The sequence below is a fragment of the Amblyomma mixtum genome, chromosome 2, assembly GCF_055824585.1.
Source record: "Amblyomma mixtum isolate Tamu chromosome 2, ASM5582458v1, whole genome shotgun sequence".
Taxonomy (NCBI): Eukaryota; Metazoa; Arthropoda; class Arachnida; order Ixodida; family Ixodidae; genus Amblyomma; species Amblyomma mixtum.
In genome coordinates this window covers 89,906,763-89,927,332 of record NC_143013.1, presented here as the reverse complement: position 1 = coordinate 89,927,332, position 20,570 = coordinate 89,906,763, and the positions used below count along the sequence as shown (strand labels likewise).

The 20,570-nt window shown below is 45.7% G+C and overlaps 1 protein-coding gene across 2 annotated transcripts in view; it reads right to left on the bottom strand.

The window, feature by feature from the left end:
- Positions 1-684: 684 nt before the first annotated feature.
- The window catches only part of LOC149360098 (uncharacterized), an 82,616-nt gene continuing 62,730 nt past the window's right edge, over positions 685-20,570 (bottom strand). Inside the window, exons 3-6 of one of the 2 annotated variants that reach the window (XM_089572166.1) lie at positions 14,336-14,603; positions 12,019-12,314; positions 9,849-9,990; positions 685-2,294 (exon numbers count right to left, since the gene is read on the bottom strand). In XM_089572166.1, coding sequence (XP_089428292.1) covers positions 9,926-9,990; positions 12,019-12,314; positions 14,336-14,603 — 629 coding nt within the window. In that variant the 3' untranslated portion in view covers positions 685-2,294; positions 9,849-9,925. The remainder of the gene's footprint in view (positions 2,295-9,848; positions 9,991-12,018; positions 12,315-14,335; positions 14,604-20,570) is intronic. The other variant, XM_089572167.1, reaches the window with a different exon arrangement.

Sequence of the window (20,570 nt, the reverse complement as noted above, 5' to 3'; positions counted from 1 at the left end):
GGCCATCTCTGTTCGCGTTAGTCATTCTTTCGATAGATAGCACGCTGCCTTCATTGCAACGATCGTAAAGTAGACGCGTAGTATTATGAAGAGATAAAAGAAAAACAAATTAACAAAATCTCTCTCTCCTTGTACCAGCCCAGGTGGCCTCGGCCCTTTCCGTCCCACGCATTTTGAGGCCCGATTATTTTTTTCTGAATCTAACGATCCGTGTTTAAGCCATGGTAAGCAGACAGTGTAATGGCGGTGACAAGAACGGCAAAGTGTACAAAACCAGAGACCTCATGGACGTGGCCCATACGGTAGAGCCGTGAATTTGACAATCATAACGGTACAATTGAAAGGAATTGTATTGACTTCTAGGGATTTGAGGATTTCTCGGGCAAATTCGACTGCACTTCTCTCTCCTACTTCTCCATCTGCCTTTCTAAACCTGTGGTGCACTAGGTGCATGAATATTAACAGACAAGGAACATCGACCAATAACGCGGGTTCCAAGCGCAAGCACTTACCGTACGATGCACATGTGGGAAGACACCGCTGGTTCCGACGAATGTTTCCCATTTACGTTGGCGCACTTTGGCAACTTCCTTCGTCCACAGCCTCGCCGGCGTCAAATGCTTTTACATCGTAGTCGAGAGCGGCCGCGGGCACAACGAGACACTCCACAACGAACACAGCTGATGCTCACAGAACTGAATATATTTCTTCGTTTATGTACAGTCTTCTTCGAAACAATGACCGGGGAAGAAGAAAGTCGGGAGATTAAAATTATCCACAAAAGGTCGGCATGCTCAGTTCGCGCTCACGTTGGTAGTCTTTCCTTCATAATATATATGTGTGTTTGCGTGCACACGACTCAGATATAACGCGTTCGATATGCTGTATATAATCTACACAACTCATAAATACTGTCAACACACCGGTCCACAGGGTCCAAGCTCATGAACGCGCCGACTAATTGGCTCGCAGGCAGCCCAGACTGTTGGCACACGACGGCGCGACAGCTACAAGCGATGACTGGAATAAATTAACTCAGGAAGGGACTGGGGGAAGGATTTAACCGACGTTCGCCCATTGGCGCGTGCTTTCATAGGTGTTCTTGCGCACATGGTTGGTGCCCAGGGACAAGAGTATGTACCGCGTCAGCTGGGAAAGGTTCGCAAACCTGCGCTCTGACTTTAGTTTCTATAAGATAAATTCAAGTATTAAAACTGCAGGTTCGGATTATCGTCCAATACCGAAAGCCGCAAAAGTTAGCCTAAACAAAGCCATACACCTGGAAGAATACAAACTGTCAAAGCTAGTTTGTTGCCCTCACATGATACAGAATGACCTGTGAGTTCTTCAGTCGCAAACTTTTCGCAACTTAGATGCAAAACTCTCACGTCAACGCCATGAACATGGTGAACAGGAAAGGCGGAGAGGATGGGGAAGCGCTCATCGGGTTTGGTTCTACTAGTTTTTTTTCTAGTTTCCCGTAGGGCTAAATAGCCTTCATTTCTACTCATAAAAGAAGAGTGTAGATGTCACCGGTGTCCTGCAACACGTATAGACAGCGTACTAACCATGAAACGGAAGCGCTTCCATCCGCTTTACATACCTTTTGTGATTTACATTGCGACAAGCGCGATAAACGGTCAAAAGAAGGTAAGTGTGCGCTGTCAGTTCACTCACCTGAACGCCTTTGACGTGAGTATGCATTTCCAGGTGACTGAAAGTAAGCGCCATTGCCATGCCGTGTGGCAAGGCCACTTTAAGTGGCTGACTGCTTGTTCCAAATATCTAATTACCGATTCACAAGGCAGTCAAACAAAGAAGGCGGCTTTGCTAGTTAAAACTATACGTAAGGCAGGCTTGCGAACTAGAGCTGGGTGTTTCGGAACACTCGGTGCAGCCGATCCCCATCGCGAGTGTTAGCGAGGCCTAGGGTTAATCACGTCGACGCGGTACGATGTTCCCCAACCAGTACGCGTCGGGAAGCACACACTGCGGTAAGGGGAAAAAAGTGCAGACACACAGAGTTTCTTGTTTTTTCCTCGACACGTGTAACACGAGATCGTTCACAGAAGGGGAGCGGCCACTCGTGCAGTAAATAACAGTCAGCACATTTTTCCACTTTCTTCTTGCACCGTCGTATAGTCCATAGTCGACGATTCCTTTTGGCTGTACTTGGTGGGTTTTTCTCCGTCGCTGTTGAAGTTGGGTGCCGAGAAGGGAGGAATACAGGGGGGTCGGGCCGCTTCAGAACCAGTAGAGGTCTTTGCCGGTTTCTTGAACTTGACTCTCAAGCCCTACGTTTGGATCGGATAAAAGTCAAATTTAAAACACTATAGTTAGTAACGGAATGCGCAAGAACAACAAAGTAGGCATGTCAATTCACTATTTTTTCTTTAAGACGACTTTTGTTAACCTCTGATGTAGTTCAGAGTTAAAAAGACTTCTCCAGTCATGTTCCGTTCAAAAAATCGTCAGTGAACTCTATAGCTTTTCTTTTTTTCAGCACGACATCAGGTGAACGACATTGGTAGCGAACATCATTCGTTAGAAAAGACAACTTTTCTGTAAGGCAGCACCGTTAGTTTTGTACAGCATCGCAATCAGAGAGATCGGCGTTGCTTCACAGTCATGAAGCTGCTGCTCCAGAACTACTAAATGGACACGTTCGCAGTAACTTCATGTTGAAGCCCCCTTTCACAAACTGTACTCGACGAGAGTCCGTAGTAAATCTTCCGAAAGCAGGCTATATTGCAAGAGAAGACAGACATACGGATTGAGATGTGTGGCCTCCGTTAGAAAAAAACTGCCGGTAGTGCTCTTGTTGAGCGTTCAGTTAGAAGCCTCATCTCAAGACGGTTGCAATGGTGGTACGGACACTAGTGGCCTCCCAGTGAGTCTCGAAAAGAAAAGCACAATATTCAGCGTTTATAGGAAGTTCTTGGCGCACAGAATAGCTCTTTCGCGCGTAGTCGCACACATCTCAGTACTGCTTTCTTAATTCTCCAATCCCCCTGTGCATCTTACTACTATACTTCCTTTACCCTTAGATTACTTCACTCCATTCTTTACAGCGCCTATAAATGCTGATGAGTAACAGCTGGTCATCAGTGTGATGAGAACTATTTGCCAGCCGAAACATCAATGAATACTTTTTGTTTCTTACGCGAGTGTCAGTCTATTTTGTGTATATCCAATATGTGCATATTACGCGCATATCAGGAGGAAGCTGACTGAAATTCATTTGCACTTCATGTGCTTGTCCTCAAGGTTGCGCGTGAAAACTTTGAAACTAAACAGTAGCGACACTGCAAGTTATTTATTTGCACCAGTCAATCGGAAAAATTCTTGAGCAGTGACTACACCGGAAGCCACCTTGCAAAGCCAAGTGGCTGAAAAGAACTGCTTGCTGTTTGCGTCACTAAGGATTGCTTGCGGACTCTTCCTACTGAGAAGCGTGGTAAATGTGGCATGCGAGGTTAGCATACCGAAACGACTACATATGCTTCGTTACTGTGCGCTGTCAATGAACATCACATGGGCGTTTCCGCAGTTCTCCTCCATAGAAATACCGCCACCGCCACGAGCAGGAGTCGATCCCGCGACCTTGGAAGCATCAGCCGAAAGCCAAAGCCATTCAGCCACCGCGTTGAGTAACATTTTTTGGATCGCAGTTACCGCATAAATAGGAGCGTGTGAACAGTGCTTTTTCCGAGCCGAATCGAATAAGAATAGTGTAGCTAAAACCGAACGGAATACGAAACGGATATTTGTACGTACAAATATTCGGTACTAGTGCGACTAGTTGCACAAAACAAGCAGTCATGAGAAATACTGAAGAGCCAGTGGAGGCGATCCGGAATGGTGCTAAAACCTATAGAGTTAAAGCTATAGCTTTCAATTAACTGCAACACTGATCTCCTCAAAGGGGTCGCAATAAGGAGTCGGTGTATTGATCTGCTAATGATAACGAGAGGCAACAAAGTAGATCCACACCTCAGGAGATGAGACGAGGATAGATACGTATGAGCCATGAGTTCCGAGAAGATCAAACGTGTGCTTGCTGAATATGCCTGTCCTGTCGCGTCGTTCCCTCTTAGAGGCCATGTGTGAGCATTGTGAACGCCTCCCCACGAGTGGACCGCCTTGGACCACTGAACCTTTCATCCAGCGTATACTGATTGCGCCAAAGTGGTACGCGACGTCGACGTGGGCACTGTTTTTGGAACAGCCGTCGAAGAAAAACGGCTAGCCTTATTCGAACCTCTTCCCAATTATTCGAGAAGCTGCGAGCGTATTCGATTCATTTCGAATAAATCTCAACATACGCTGCTGGATTCCTTCGAATAATCGAATAGGAGAACAATTGATTCCCATTCGAAATTTCCGAATATTCGCACACCAGTGCCTATAATCCATGGTTAAAAAGTGGATCGTAGTAAGTAATAAGCTGGCTAGCTAATTCCTGATAATTAACTTTTCTAACTCCACAGCAACGCAACTGGTTGCAATTAATTTGCAGCCGGTTAGTAATAGCCATATAATTTTTAGCATTTCTAAATCCTGATTATCCACGGCGCCGCGGCTCGACAGAATTCGGCTGCATCGTGCCAGAATTTATGCGCTTTCGAAAAGCATGCAGCAAATCAACCTTTCCAGTGCACGTAACTAGTCAAAAAAGTAAAATTTTGTTGAGCCACAGCGCTAAGTGTAATCGCGTTTTCTAAGTTCTATAAACTGATATGGCTGTTACTAAGACCGGCTAGAAATTGAATTGCAAATAGGTGCCTAACTCTAATAGTCAAAATCTGAATTATTAAAAATTAGTTAACCACCTTACTACTTGCGTACATTCACCGGTTTTCTGGTGTCCTTTGACACTGGTAATACTATGCTGAAAAATACTACGCTGTGTGTAATACTATGCTGTGTGTGTGTGTTGCGAGAGCATGAAGTACTTGACTGCTTAAAAAGTATATAACGAGGTATACGCTTCGTTAAAGGAAACATATTTATATTTGACTCCACGTTTCGATTGGAAGACCGATTTATGAGGGCAATGGGAACTAAACGCGGAGACAGTATAACGATGTTAACGATTGCAAATTTTTTTGCGACACAGGTGTTTTGAAAATCAGTCATGTTTTCTGTTAACAGAACTATGGCAAGAAAACTTAGCACTTTTTCTGCCAATGCGCTGCACCAGGTACTGTAAACACGGACAAAAGCTTTTACTCAGCTGCAGCTCTCTTCATTGCAGTATCGCGAGCATTTTAGCAAAGTCAGCAAATCGTTTCTGCAAACAAAATCTTGATTACGTAAACGCCTGGTCCAGGCGAGCTGTCTTTTTTGCTTTATCGACTCTAAAAGCGGCGTCTGCAGTTGCACGCTTCACTCGAGTGGCATCAAAAGAGCAAAACCTACGCGCCGGGAAAACCCCTCCTGGCTTTTGCAAATAGGTGTGCTACCCGGGAAACAGACCCGGGAGACAGTCGGTAAATTGAAAACGGCAGGGACACCGTGGATGTCAGGGTCGCTTCCTTCCAGACCTTTCCTGCGCAACCACCCACTATACGTGAGTCATGTTGTCCTGCCTGTTCGGCCCCGAACCACTCTCCCGTGTGTCACGAATTGCGCTGTCTTCCCTCACTTCCACGCCTCTCGCACAACGGTCTGCTGACTCTTGCGCCCTCCGCAGTGCTTGTACCCCATTTTCCCTCAACAACCCCCCCACCCACCGCTCCCCGGACCTGAAGAGCTTGCGCTCTCTTTCCGGCCAATCAGGAACGAGGAATGCGGCATTTCGTCCTGGCCCGCAAAACATTATTTACTTCCGCCAATGGCCGTGGGCCCGCCATCATTCCAACGCCGACTACCGACGCTATCCGCTTCGCCGGCCCAGCGTGCGCGAGTTGCAACGAGGGGGAGCTTTTCGCACCTTGTGCTTCGTAGGCGCGGCGGTTTGATTAAACGCCGGTAGAGGGGGCAACGCGCGTCTGCTTGAGCCGACTATGGCGCCACCGCGCGGGCTTCGCGCGAACTCGTTTTAATTGAGGCTTCGCTATACACCGGCTTCCCCCTCCGCTCCGCTCCTTTGCGGACCCTGGATTCGGCGGTTCTCAAAGGGGCCGAATGTGCGAAGAGTAGGGGAGGACTAACGGTTTCGCCAGCCTTGTTTCATAGCCATCACGCGGTGAATTAGCGAACCATGGTCTGGAAAGCATCCCGCTAAGTGCGGGCACTCTGCCTGTCTGCACGGCTTTCACGAGGTGACGGAAAGCGAAGAATGAGGGAATGTTGCCAGACATTTATTTTAGCACCTCTTGATAGGGGCGAGGCTGCGGACCTAGTTGATTACCACGCGTGTCACTACAGGTGCGACCTTGATCGTGTGACGCCTCCTAGCGTTCATCGCTGTAAATCTTTCTCAGGCTAGAGAGGAATGAGTGCACTGTACGTTCAGTATATGCAAGGAAGCTATCGTTTAATGTTCTTTCAAAAGCCTCTGCCTTCTTCACGTCTAGGGCCTCCAACTGCAGGTGTTACGGTATAAGCTGCTTACAGCAGCGCCTTTGTACAAAATGCTTGACAGCGCCGTCGTTTCTAGCTTTCCTTTTGTTGAAAAAGCTGTCTTAATAAATATTATGTCCATGTTGCGCAAATAAGAAGTCAGGAGTGTCTTATATGTTTAGCACTAATACAAAGCCGCTGTATCGTGTTGTGTTCAGTTTGATGGCACAAAAGTAGCTGAGGATATCATGCGCCTAACATGAGATTTATTCATTTGACTACAACTTTTACGTCCGTACTTTAAGACATTTGCTCCTTTTAAAAACTTAAATTGCAGGAAAATTGAACAAGACCAATATCACCTATAAGCAATGTTGGATGTAATGTTCACTGCAAAACAAAGTAAAACGTTTTTTCTTTAGTTTTTCCAGTATCCTGCACGCAAATAAAACATGGTCTACTGCAGCTCATCTCCGCATGATTAACATAATGGCTTGTCTTGTTGTCAGTACGAAGTCATGTGTAAGGTGTGAGTGCCCTATACGAAGAGGGCGGAGAGTCTTTCTAGAAACCTTGAAACATTCCTGATGAGTGCAGGACTTCCATTCACCTTAAACTGGTTTTACCAAATGTAGCTTGTTATTCATTTCGTTATTCCAAGCAGAGTGTCATTATCGTCTTCACTTACGGTTAACTAAATTCACGCAATCTTTAAAGGGAATATTTACTTCTTTATTTGTTTGCCATGATCTTGGTCAGCACACAAGTCTCTCTCTCGTCGCCTTTTATTCCGATCGGGACTTAGCAGACTTCTATGTTCTGTCCTTGAGCTGTGGCTATAGTTACATAGTATATGATGTCACCAAGTAGTGGAAGGATTGCATTTCTAGAGTGATGAACTGTGAGTACGCTTGAGGAGTGTGTGTAAATAATACTGTTTGTGAGATTCTCGCTTACCATTTTTTCTATGGCCACACATACGGCGTAAGGTTTGGCAGTGAAGATGGATGCACACTGTGGAAGTCTTCCTGTTTCCTCCCAGTTCCCTCGTACCACTCCGCTTACAACGTCAAAGCCACTCTATCGTTACTGCACTTTTGCATCCCTCCATGACACTTTCACATGAGCCTCAGAACTAGTAAAAAGTAATCGCCTGAAACGAGTACTTCCCTCCCAGGTGATGTTCCTGCGTTAACGAACTTCAAATATCCAAATAAACGTCGTGGAGGCCCTTGGGTTTCACCATAAAGTTCTTTACGGCGATTTTGTTGTCCCAGTTGAGGTTAGCACCATCTGTTAGTGTCAACTGAAAAAGAAACTGCAGCTCGTGTTCTGAGCAGGAGCAAGCGCAGGTCGGTGTTATGTGATAGGAAAGGCTTATATTTCTATCTGAGCTGACAAAACTATCTTTAGCTTCTCGTCAGGCTTAAAAGAGCACAAAAAGCGCTTACTCTTCATCAAGAGCAGCAAATATAAAATGGTTATATACAAGTAGTTGCTGAATTCACCCATGTAATGATATTTTAATATTAATTCCATGTAGATCAGTATAGTGCAGTGAGCGCGTGGGAAATTAGTATATATCCAGGGATAGTAAATCCATTTAATGACATGAAATCAGTCCATTCAGATTCACCGCTGCAGAAAGCCAATGCAAGGAGCTCCACAGAGTAAAATGTTTCTGTGCAGCTGTTAAAAAAATAATTGCCTCAAAACCATCTAGAGGCTCAAATGCAGCCTATCACGGCAGTAGTCACAGTTCAGAAATACATCACAAAAAGTTCGAAAAGGAGTACTAAGATATGGAAACCTGAGCGGCAGTTCAATGCGCAGCTTGAGAAGTAGACGTACATATTCACCAGTCACAAAGTTCACCACACGTACCCTATTTGCCAAAAGCAATCTGACAACGGGGTTTGCCACTCAGATATGCAGTGGAACTCTTAAGCCCGCTTAAAGACCGAAATGTCTCGAAGGTGGGGACCAGAATTATCCTTACTTTACACACATTTAGAGCTTAAGGGATGCCATATGTACTCTGCCATAGGTTGAGAAACAAGCCCCGCTGCTTGGTTACTTTTGGCAAACACTACAGAACACAGTAAGAGAAAATAAAATATTGCATATAGTGCAGTATAATTAATACTCTTGTTAAGCATGTTAAAAGTTAGTCCTCAGCGAGAAATAGTTATGAATCTTTCAGAGCCGTTAATGCTTGCAGGAGGCAGCCAATAAGAAACAGGAAAGCACTCTAGGTGACGGGGAAAAGGTGCAACTTACGTCTTTCTTTTGCTGCCTACTATCTGCCTATTACCGCCATCGGCAGTCATATTTGCATCAGGACAAACCTCTTCTTTTTCATACCTAGTATTATTCTTGCTGAGTCAACTGCGGCCATAGTATTAATAAAATTCCTTAACTGGCTTTGACTTTTTGCGTCCCGTCTAGGCTGGCACAGATAGACCGGCACTAGTTCTTGTTTGCCTGAAGAGCTGCAGAAGCATTGAACAGGCGAGAGAGACAGATGATCATTTTGCTGAAAAGCACAAATCAAGCCCTTGTTCAGCATACGAAATTAGAAGCTCTTTTTGGAGAGCAGTCTTTGTGACCTCACTGCGATGGGTTTCCGAATCGCGCAGTTCGTATACCATGATACAAATGTTCATTGAACACTTGCACTACGCTTGATGAAGTTGACCTAATTTGACAGCATCACATGTTAAAAACGATATACTTTGTCAACAGAGATGCTGCACATCTTTGTACTGCAACTCTACACTGAGGAAAAGATGCCTTTGTCATTCAAGCTTTTCTTAGCATAACAAAGGCCAGAACTCCATTCTATGCTAAGAACTGGCTACAGCATTGTCGCCTAATTCAATATTTTGTTACAACTGACTTAATTTTCTGCTACGCTTTTCTTCATCTCAGATGTTTCACCTTTGTGCAGAGCGACCTAGTTTAAAAAAATACAGCGCTATTAAACACTTCATCAACATAACACCGAGTTTTCCGAAACGCTAGCTTGCGTATCATTACACAAAGGCAACAATACATTTCGGTTTCGACGTAAGACATGAGAGAACCTGCCAAGAGAGGAATGAGGAGTTAGCAGAGGGTGCGAAAATTTTATACCGCCACCATCACCACCACCACCACCACAACCACCACCACTGCCACAACCGCAACCCTTGCAAGGAAGGATGAAGCACGAGTTAATAGACTCACAGCCAGGAAACTCATGTAGCGCCATCGTGCATGGAAATTTTAGTTGGAGGGATACCAAGCGAGCGTAGGGCGTCCATGTGAGTCCAGCAGCTTAAGCGATCAAAGGAACGTACTCTTGTCGCCGTCTTGACGTCACCCGCTCTTGAGCGACCGGTGGTGGCTGGTTCGTATTTTCGTTTCGCTTTCGTTTTCACCGGTAAGCATGCATCGCCTGGAACTTGTACAACTCCAGCATGTAACCGCCGCTGTTGGGATCTGGAGACAGTGGTGCAGAGTACGATGCAGAAACACGCAGTTCATGACTCCCTGGTGCCTAAGTATTGGTTGTTTACCAAGCAGCTCCGCCGATTTTTACCCTTTCGCCTAGGTGAGAGTTACACAACTCGGATTCAAAGTGTTTTTTGGCTGTCCTAAAATCTCTATATAATTGCTCTACGTTTCAACAGAAAGCACTCATTTCGAAGGTGTACTCCATGTTGGAAACATTTTGGCAGTTTAGCTTACACTCCAGATATACAAAAGGATGCCTGAGAGAAATGACAAGTTAATTTATATATTTGCTGGGTGCGCACGAGCACCATCATGTTACCACGTCTGCAGGTCATGACCATTCACTCTTTATGAGAATAGCTAAAACTATGAGCTGAGCGCTGGCATCAGTAATTTGCTGATAAAGTACATGATTCACTTCCAAACAATCCTCATCAAATGTAGGGTAATCAAACAACGGCCGGAGAAAAGAGTAACGGATACCGTGTAATAAACTGTATACATTGGGCAAGGCCGCTCCACTCAGAAGAGTGCGACACGAATTGTACAGAATTTCAGGCTGAAAAGTTTCACAGGACGCTTCGGTGCTTCTGATTTTGTGGCACATAATGCAATATGCAATTCATAAACATGGGCTAAATGCGCTTCGATGCCAGGCACTTAAAGAACGTTTCTGAAGTGTTTATTGTACATTTGCTTTCCCGACACGTTGCAGAAAAGAGTCGCCACAGCCACCAACGCCTGAAAATTGTCCACCACCGCCCTTTTTTGCTCACCACCGCCCCATTTCTTTTGTATACAGCCACTAGAAGGCGCCCCGAACGCTAGCACTTTCCTGACAAGCAGGGTCGGACTTATTAACCGCTTGAGTAAGCAGGTACTAGGTATGTGTTTTTTATCCATATGCGTTCACATCATTGTGCGAAGCAAACCACATCAAATTATTGAAACAATTGAGGCCTCCAGCTCGTAATGGAGCACCTGGACAATACCACAGTTTTTTTGACACTGAGGCTTTGACGCCGGCTGTTGTGCCAAAGGATAGCAAATTAAAAATAGCAGTCAGTGTTTAAGTTGCCCTGTCATTTAGAAATAATACATTTCTTTCTAAGCCAGTAGATCACCGAAGGGTGCGAACTTGACTAGCTCCCTCCTCAGGTACAGTGTAAGCACAAAGTTGAAGGCTATCGCTCGAATGTTGCATGCTTTGTGACAGCTTCTAAAAAGCATTGGTAGTCGTCTTTCTCCCTGTACTGTGTTGCGACGCTCGCCATGTACAAGTAATGAGGCATAACAAATAAATTACATAAAAAGTGCCGATTATTGCATTAAACGCTCTATACTGAGTGGGACGTAGATTACCTCGGCTAGTCGGCTTTTACGCCGTGATGTCCCAAGCACAGCACTGCGGTGGAAATGGTAGAACTGCATTGCCGACTACGGAAAGCGTGATGGTAACGCAGATGGGTACACAACAGAAAACAAAAGAAATAAATGAATGGTGTGCCAAGCTTTCATATATCAGTGCGATGATCGACCAAAACTGACACTGCCGGCACCTATACTGAATGTGCGCTGAGGTGAAGGACCATCGCTCACAGCTAATTCGACGTCCTCCAAGGCTCCTTATCCACTGTTGCTGTCATGCGAATTCTAGCTTTAATGTCGGGTGGGTAAGCTCTTTCAAACGACCTCCAGATCAAACATTTATTCTCAACCTTAACAATAGCCAAATTCAGCTTATAGAATAGTACGGATCCTATCGTTTCAGTTTCCTTAATGTTGTTCTTGACGTAATGCCCACCCTCCAAATCTTCGCTCATGGACATTCAGCTAGTTCCTCTAAGAAGCAGGAAAGGTATCCGGTAAATAGCTTCTTCGACAGTGGAAGCGAAATTTTTGCTGCATAAGATGTTGCCATCGAGGCCATCGAAAAATCCAAGTCCCGCGGACGGCTAGCTCATCCGCTCTTTGCACTATGAACGCACAAAAGTTCGGGAAAGCATCGCCCACCGGTCATGGCCGCCGCTGCGGCTGCGGCGCCCATGGACCCGTAGTGGTGGTGCGCCGCCTGGTATCCCGAGGCGTCAACCACGTGATGCCCCGCGGCGGCCGCCAGCTGGTCGTGGTGGTAGCGGGCTGCGGGCGAGGCCCACGCCTCCCCCTTGTCCAGTGCCGTGCACGTGGCGCTCACGGGGCCCAGACGGGAAGAGCGCGGTTGGAGCAGCAGCGAGCCGTACTGCTGGGCAGCGGCGCCGAACCGGTGCGCGCCCCCGGCAGAGTACGCCAGCTCGTGCATCGCCGACGACCTGCGGATGCGATAGAGTGGGGGCACATAGCTCAGCGGAATACCCTACTGGCTCTACTGGCCCGGTTAACTATAGAAGCTTAGCTGCAGATCTGCAAGGAGAATACACATTGCACATTAGAAAGCTTACTTATCTACTCTATTCCTACCTCCAAATAGCTCAGGGCCTTACACCAGAGCGCAAGAACGCAGCCATTTCTAGCGCTGAACGTAAGGTTATCGCGATTACTAGCTATGTTGCTCTCAGTGCCTCTTCCAGAGCAAAATAAATGGGGCCAAGAACACCTGAAGCCTTGTTTGAAAGGATTTTTCCTTGGCTCCGTTCTGATTGCATAGGGAAGAAAACAAAAAATAATGAATGTGGAAAAAAAGTACTGTGAATATACTTTCACTGTTAAGCTCAGCACTCTGTGTGAGCGTCCTCCCGGCCTTTTGTAGTTGTACTGTGTGACAACTACTCTTCTGAGGTTCTGTCTGGCCAATTGGACGGAGGCCCTCGCCGACCAGCTGGAAGTGTTCCTCGTGGCGGAATAGTACCGGTAGGTCTTTGCTTTACCTTAAATAGTACCTTTCTTCACTCCCTGGCTGTCCGAAATACGTTAATGATTTACTATGCTGCGCTTACAGCGTGATGAATTTACACGCAGCCTTATCATTTAAGCCGTGCTAGAAGGTTGTGGTTAAGGAGGGACCAACCTATGCTCCCCATGAAGCAACAATAATCTTGGGACAAATTTATATTTCTCTCTCAAGCATTTTCTCGTTGCTAAAGCGGAATAGTGAATCCAGGACTTCCTTAGCAGCAGCAAGCTAAAGCTGCTGAACCATCGTGACTACTGGCACCTTACTCCCGCTGTTTTTTGTCGTCATTCAAAACGTTGTCAGATTTCTGCAAGAACTGTGAACTGTGTCAGTGAGGTTGCATTGCCCCTATTACACAAAAACAATTCCAGAGTGGTTATGGAAAGGCGAAGGCATACAGAAGAGGTCGACGAATCGGATGTGTCTGCGTTTGACTTTTCATGCGTAACCATGCAACCTTGAGCCCATGCTCTTGCCCTGTTTTCTGCCGTTCAGTCTCAGTTTTTTTTTTTAATTATGCGAGTGCTTCATCAGATTCCCGGAGCTGCACCTTCGGTGTACTATAATCCCCAAGTCAACGCGTTTATTACTATCATCCAAGTTTTTCCACTGCGTCTCATTCTCTTTCTGTGGCAAGCTGGAAGCATTTTAAGCATATGCAGTGTGGTATAGTATTTAGAGTTTAGGAAGTCCCAAAGCTGTGCATGCATGGGGCTATGATGGACGCTGCTGTGGAATATTGAGGGTTTATTTCGGCCATTTCGGGTCTGTTAACTTGCAGTAACATCACACAGCATTTCCATTTATTGACATACACTTACAGAAATGGCCTATAGACAGTCTATAGACTTCTTATAGCCTAGATTGCCTTCGCATAGATATTTATTTTTATGTATGCATAGTCTATATACATTCTAAGCACAAAAGTCTATTAAAAGTGTATGGCCATAAATATATAGAATGTCTATAGACTGCCTATAGAATTTGCCTTGCCTATAGATTATTCTCTAGGATTTTTCTATAGCCAGTCTATAGACTTTATAGAAAGAATTTTATGGATAGTCCATATATTATCCAAAGAAATTTTCATAAGAGTACATGTCCCGCGGTTGGTATTCGATCCCATGACCTTGGACTCAGTAGCAGAACGCCACAGCAACTAAGCCTTCGCCACGGGCCAAGCATGTACAGTCTTTGCCAAAAGTAACCCGGCACAGGTGGTTTGTTTCTTAGTCGCGAAGCGAAGCACTCATGACAGCCCTTCAGCTCTGATTCTGTGTGAAGAAAGGTCAGACCTCGTCCTTACATTATGGCACCGTTCGGTCTTTAGGGCTGCTGTAAATGCTCCGTTATACGCTTGAGAAGCAAGAACCTGTTGCTCGGTTACTTTTGGCAAAGGGCATGTAAGCGTATAGCGCAGAACACGGAGGGGAGGCATACCTGTAGGGCCCAGCCTGTGGCGCCGTGAGCGCGTAGTGCCAGGGGTCGCTCTGCAGGCTGGCGTGCAGGGCAGCCGCGTTGGCGGCCGACGCGTGATGGTGCGCGTGGTGTGCGTGGTACGCGTGGGGCTCGCTGCCCGTGTACAGGTCCACGGGGCTGGATACGCCGCCGCCGCCTCCCATTCCGTGGCTGGGCGAGCTGCCCGAGGGCGCCTGGTGGCAGTTCCAGAACGAGGCCGGGAAGTTGCGCTGAGACATGGGCGGCGCGTCTGCGACATGGAAGAAGGCACACCGTTATGTTTCCGAAGTTTAAACCTACATATGCACGAATTGTAGGTGACGTCGTGGACACCACGATAATGGACCACGCACAGCTTCCACAAGGAACATCGGAGCCATCGGCAATAAGAGGATTAGTCAAACCTTTAGCCTTCATCTCTGAGCATCTATCAAGCAAGTTATCCAAGCAAGTCATATCAAGCAAGGTGCCAGTCATCCGTAATAATTAACTATTTGGTTTATGGTTTATAGGGATTTAACGTCCCAAAGCGACTCAGGTTATTAGGGACGCCGTAGTGAAGGGCCCCAGAAATTTCGACCACCTGGGATTCTTTTAACGTGCACTGACATAGCGTGACAGCACATAGTGTAAAGGACATAATTAACGTACGTTTTCTGAAATTTTAATTATGTCCTGAAATCCAGAGATGTATGTGCGGAGGTAGCAAAAGGCACTGCGCGTCGATCTTAGTGCGCACCACCGAGGAAAGAGTGTTATCCCTCAGAGACCTCAACATAGGAGGTACTCATATTGGTTCTTCAGAACGCGTTTCTTCAAGCAGGCGCGAAAAGGCGGCTGCAAGTTGGAAAATTCGTCCGCACAGCTGTGCCTCATAATTTTATATTGCTCAACGTGCTTCCACTTAAGGAGTAATTGATCGTTAACGTCAACTTGATTGCACCTTTACAGCTACAAATGAAAACTATGCAGCTTTCTCGGGAGCTTAAAAGTTAGTTGAAAAAAAATTATTCGTCGTCCGGGCATCGAACCAGGGATCACCGCATATCCGGGCCAATCGCTGTGCTAACTAAGCTACAAGGACGGCTAGTAAATGAGAAGGTGATGCCAATTTGATGAGAAACTTGAAGTTGCAAAGCTGTTAGCGTAATGCAATCAGGGGAAATCACCGAAGTGGAGTAGATTTCAATGAGGGAGTATATCATTAGCCTCCAACTGAGCGCTCACATATGTCTGCAAAAGAAAGCTTTGTAGCCTTTTCAGAAGCTTCGCAGTTAACACTAAGTTCGATAGAGCCACTGCTCGGGCACACGGTGGTCTGGAGTTCGGTGTCCGGGTCACGAGGAGCTTTCGCACTCTGATGGTTGCGGGAAACCTCCAAAGTTTACCTCTGTAGCTGCATGACTGCGCTCACATAGAAGATAATGATTAATTACTCCCCAACTGAAATCTGCTAGATTTTCGTCGTTTCTTCTATGTACATTGGGATATTATGTTCCCACATTTGCAATTTTCTCGGTTGTCTTGAATGCCTATGGAATATCATGAACGATTTTTGGTATTGCCGTGTTAATGAGTGCCAGTTTTTTAATAGATACTGACCGATGTCCGTAGAGTCTACTTTTTGTGGTGGAAAAAACAGCGCAAACTAGGACGGAAAACACAGAACAAGAGGGGAAACTTTTTTCTTGTACTTTCTACTTTTTGTCTTCTTTATTTTTTGCCCTTGTTTCGTACGCCATAGAGGACCAACGACGGGTAAGTACGAATAGATTAACTATTTCCGATGCTCCCTCTCAATAAAGTCCGTACATTCATATGTGTAACATGAAGCAAGAAAGACAACCAGAAGGCAGGTGACCTCGAGCTTTCAGACACCTCAAGTACACCCGTGCGCTCTGTCCACCTTAATTACAGTTTCACTCTCCCTGAACGCCAAAGTAGCCCCAAAGCCGAACCACGCACACACTCCCCAAGACGACGAAGACTCCCTCCGAATGTCATTCGCGGTGGATTTAAGACACCCTCTAGCTCACATTTTCCTGCTCGACCCAAACAGCGACCTTAGGATACCTGGTAATGTGTTTAGTTGAAGACTCTGTCTAGATCACTGAGCTTCAGTGAGATCACTCTGCGTTAGTTTTACAGCGTTGGCCGAAACTGTGTACGCCTTCGCGTCGTCAGCATCATATAGCTCGTACGCGTGGTGCTTGGCTTGTAAACGTGCCGCCATTAAGTCACTCGCTACCGTTCACCCTCCTCTCCCCTGCATGCGGAGAGGGTGACTTCCTTCTCGACACTTTCTCACCTGCCAACCATGGTAGGCTGCAGTTGGCTTTTCTGTGTCCCACCCGTGACACCTGCCAAGTCGCAGGTGGCAAAATTTCACACCACCGTTGCTCACATAGAGCTCTTATCTTATCCCATATTAAGTCGTTTTCACGCAGTCATATATTACATTCACAGTATCCGCATATTTTAATACAGAATACTGCGCATCAGAAACCCGGACGAATACCTTCACTAGGTCAAGTTGCATCATCTCCACTGCACCAGCATAGGCATACAACTTTCTCAGGAAGATGGTCATAGCGCACACGACAATTCTCTTTAAGAGGTTTGTAACGCTGTTTCTAAGACGTAGCCATATCCCTAAATTCTCAAGCCACATTCCTACCCTTTTATTTTCAGGAATGTTTAAAAAAAAGGGGTGGAATAGCTGGTGAAACGTCTCTGAGTTAAGAGGGTCGGGAAGTAACGATCGAAATAAAGAATGTAATTGTCTCGAGCGATTCCTTTTGAGAGAGTGTGCTTTTATTTTACGCCTTAGTTTGCGGGCACACTCATTTCACGCATGACTACTTTTCCTTGCTTTAACTATTAGGATTAAGTATATTTTTATATTTGCGTACAAAGTATTGCACGATATAACGAAAAGAAGACGGCTTCTTGAAAACAATTTACTTGAAGACATTGCGCTATCCCAACCGAATATATTTTTTAATTCTATAAACAGTGAAGAAAGTTTAGGGTTCTAAACTAAATTCCGGTCGCCCGCTGCAGAGAGAATGGAGCACGGTCTCAGGTGCTAGACAAAATGTTGCGCTACACCCTGCATGCTTCGAAAAACTAAAGATGGTAGTAAAGATGCTGCCCACATTTTGCGAGCAATTAACATGTTTTGTCGACAAGCGTCACCAAGCTAAACGACTAAGCAAATCAGCCTGGCTAACGTATGGCAGCTATTTTTTTTTTTGCTACATGTCGTCGTAAATCGCTATCTTTAATGTCTTTAACCACTAGCCGAAATAATGATCAGATTTTACAAGGAATCAAGTCACTTATTCTCCTGCCTACGTGGAAGCCAGTGGTCGCTATCGTTGCAGGAATTTAAAACGTGTCTCTCAGGCGAATGTGCTATGAACGCCGAATGCAGCCGTAGCACATTATCCCTAAAAAAGGCGGAAGAAACTTCGCCAGTGATTTCCCTAACTTTCTTCATTATCAACTTGAGTCCATGCACTATCTGTAGACCTCAATTAGACGAAAGGGAACTGAGATTATTACAGCATTTAGTCTAAAGCAGTCTATAATATTGTCTATAGACAAATCAAAGTTTAAAATGACATAGACCGGTCTCAAGGTAGTCTAATGATTGTGTATAGGCAAATGGAAATTTAAACTGTTGCAGACTTTAGTTCAATCGCAGTCTGTAGGTTTTCGATGGACAAAAGTAAATTGAAATTGTTATAGACTTCAATCTAAAAGCAGTCTATATATTGCCTATAGACAAAGGGAAATTAAGGCGATCGTAGACTTTAGTTTGCAGGAGTCTATACATTGTCTAGAGGCGAAAGAAAATTAAGGCTGTTGTGGAAAATCGCATATAATTCTCTATAGATACAGGTAAATTATGGGTGTTGTTGCCTTTAGTCTATAGATAGTAAACAGATAATCTATAGTCAACAGTAAATGTCTCTAAGGTGGTTATAGTGCCTGTAAAGTGTGTATCGAATGTGTATTGACCATTTTTACAAGAGCCCTTAGTAACCGGCCCTAGTGACCTTAGTGGCCTTAATCACCTTAGTGACTGGCATATTCCTGCACAGCAGAAGACGATGCCCACGGTGGCAAGGAAACAGTGGGTATCGCTAGGCCCTCGAGCCATTAGAATCATATTGCCATCACTCCTCTTGTCATCTCTTTCAGCTGGCCACGGTGCAACGCTATCAACTTATCACGTACATCCGAAAAGAGCGAAGAGTGGGCTGTAAGCTAGTGCGGCTTCGGGTTGCAGATGAAAAAGAAAGTAAACAACAAGATATGGCACTCAAATTCACTCTTCCTTCTCATAGGCACGTCGCTGAAGCGCAATAAATTACCCGTACCTTTGCCCTTCATCGCACAGACAGCGTGACTAACAGCGCCAAGCACGGATGCAATGGCGCCGCACCCTGGTACCGAGGAAACGAGAGAACACGTACGCGATGCTCGGCCGCCATTAGTCAAATGTTCGGGAGTCAGCAGTGTTAAGCACGGCGCCTGTACGACCCGCCGAAGCGCCACAAAGCGAGCCCGTTGTTGGTGGCCCAAGTGTTGCAGCGGGACAGGAGTGCGCAGGAACTAAGCGACAGGAGCGTCTTCCTGGGCAGCGCTCGTAAAGGCCCTCGGCCAAGCGGCCGTCCTGCCTTCGCAGTGCGCTCGGGGGCTATAAATCAGGGCTCGCTGGAGCGCCTCGCGAACGAAGAGCGCTTAAGCCTCGTCGGAGAGAGGAAGGGGGAAGGACCCCTTGGCTTCGGGCCCGGGCCGTGGCGAGGAACGGCGACTCTGCCTGAGTGCTGGGTTCCCAGGACGTTATATAGAAAGCACCCTCTTCCGAAATGACTCCGCAGGAATGGTCGTCCGGAGTACGGTGGAGAGTATCGGGGTAGTCCATTTTCGTGGTCGCCGACGTGACTGCGCTTTGTGAACTGGTTCCCGTGGGCAGTATAATGCAGTGCACCGCTGGCCCCTTTGTCAGCATGCGCGGCTTCGCTCCCGTTTCGTGGAACCGAGCGCCTGGGTGCTCACTCCTCGAATGTCCATAAAAAGGAAGTATATCAGTAATATAAACCTCCACCTCTAGTGTGGTTGGATACATTTGCACTTTTCACGCGACCCCTGTACTGGCCTCTAATGAATTCCTTTTTCTTTCGAGAAAACTTCCTTCCGTCTTTTAGAAACAACGTAAAGGGTGCGAAAAGATTATGTCAAGAGTGTTCTTTAGTTCGGGGAGTGAGGTGATAAGGTATGAGACGATATTGAATGCCGTTTTTGATTCCATGAGAAGAGGTGCTCAGTCACTGTGACAGTGATGTTCTATTGGCTTATACCAAACAAGTTCACAGGAATCCGATCGTGCTTAGGAAAATCGAAAGCATCGGTTTGAGAAATAAATGATTACTCATTACTGGGTGGTTTTTCGTCTTTGCATTTCTTTTGTTTCTTCTTATGCGACACCTGACAATGCGCTTCCCATGCAGTGACGGGATGGTGCGATGCGAAATGCACAGCAGCAGGGGGCTGAAATCTATTTGTAAAACAAGTTAGGAATGTAGTCCCCTTTAAATCGCATTGACATAGCAGGAACCAACTACCGAGAGCACAAATGAGATTTTATCTACCTGTAGGAACTTGATTCCCTAATGGACCAGAATAAATAAACATTTGCAGGCGCTTATTTCTGGTTGACCGAGATTTAAAAGCTGCTGGCAAATAATTTACTCTTATTTCTTATCAGAAGAGAACCTGACGTTATTTTAACCACTGGCTCAATATCAATTTTTATTTAGTTGTTGCATACCCCAAAAAAACTCAGAAAAAGATAAAATTTTGTCTCTAACACACTCAACCCGATCAAAGCGGTCGTTCCAGGGTGGGCAAAAAATTGAAAGTAGGCGCCCGTGGTGTCTTCGTGGCGCTAACCGTTTCGACGTCAACAAAGACAAAATGGAACGAAAGGAAACAAAACATAAAAGCGAGGTCATTAAGACATTTATACAGCAAAGAATTCTTACAGGCAAAGATATAAGCTTCCAAGCTAAAAGAATATGAAAGCTACAATATAAAAGACTAAAAATTGTACAAGTCAAGCATATACAAATACTGACGTCGACAGAACAGGTTAAAGCAGTTCACACCCGTTATCAAAAATAGTCTCAAGAGGCTCACGCCACAG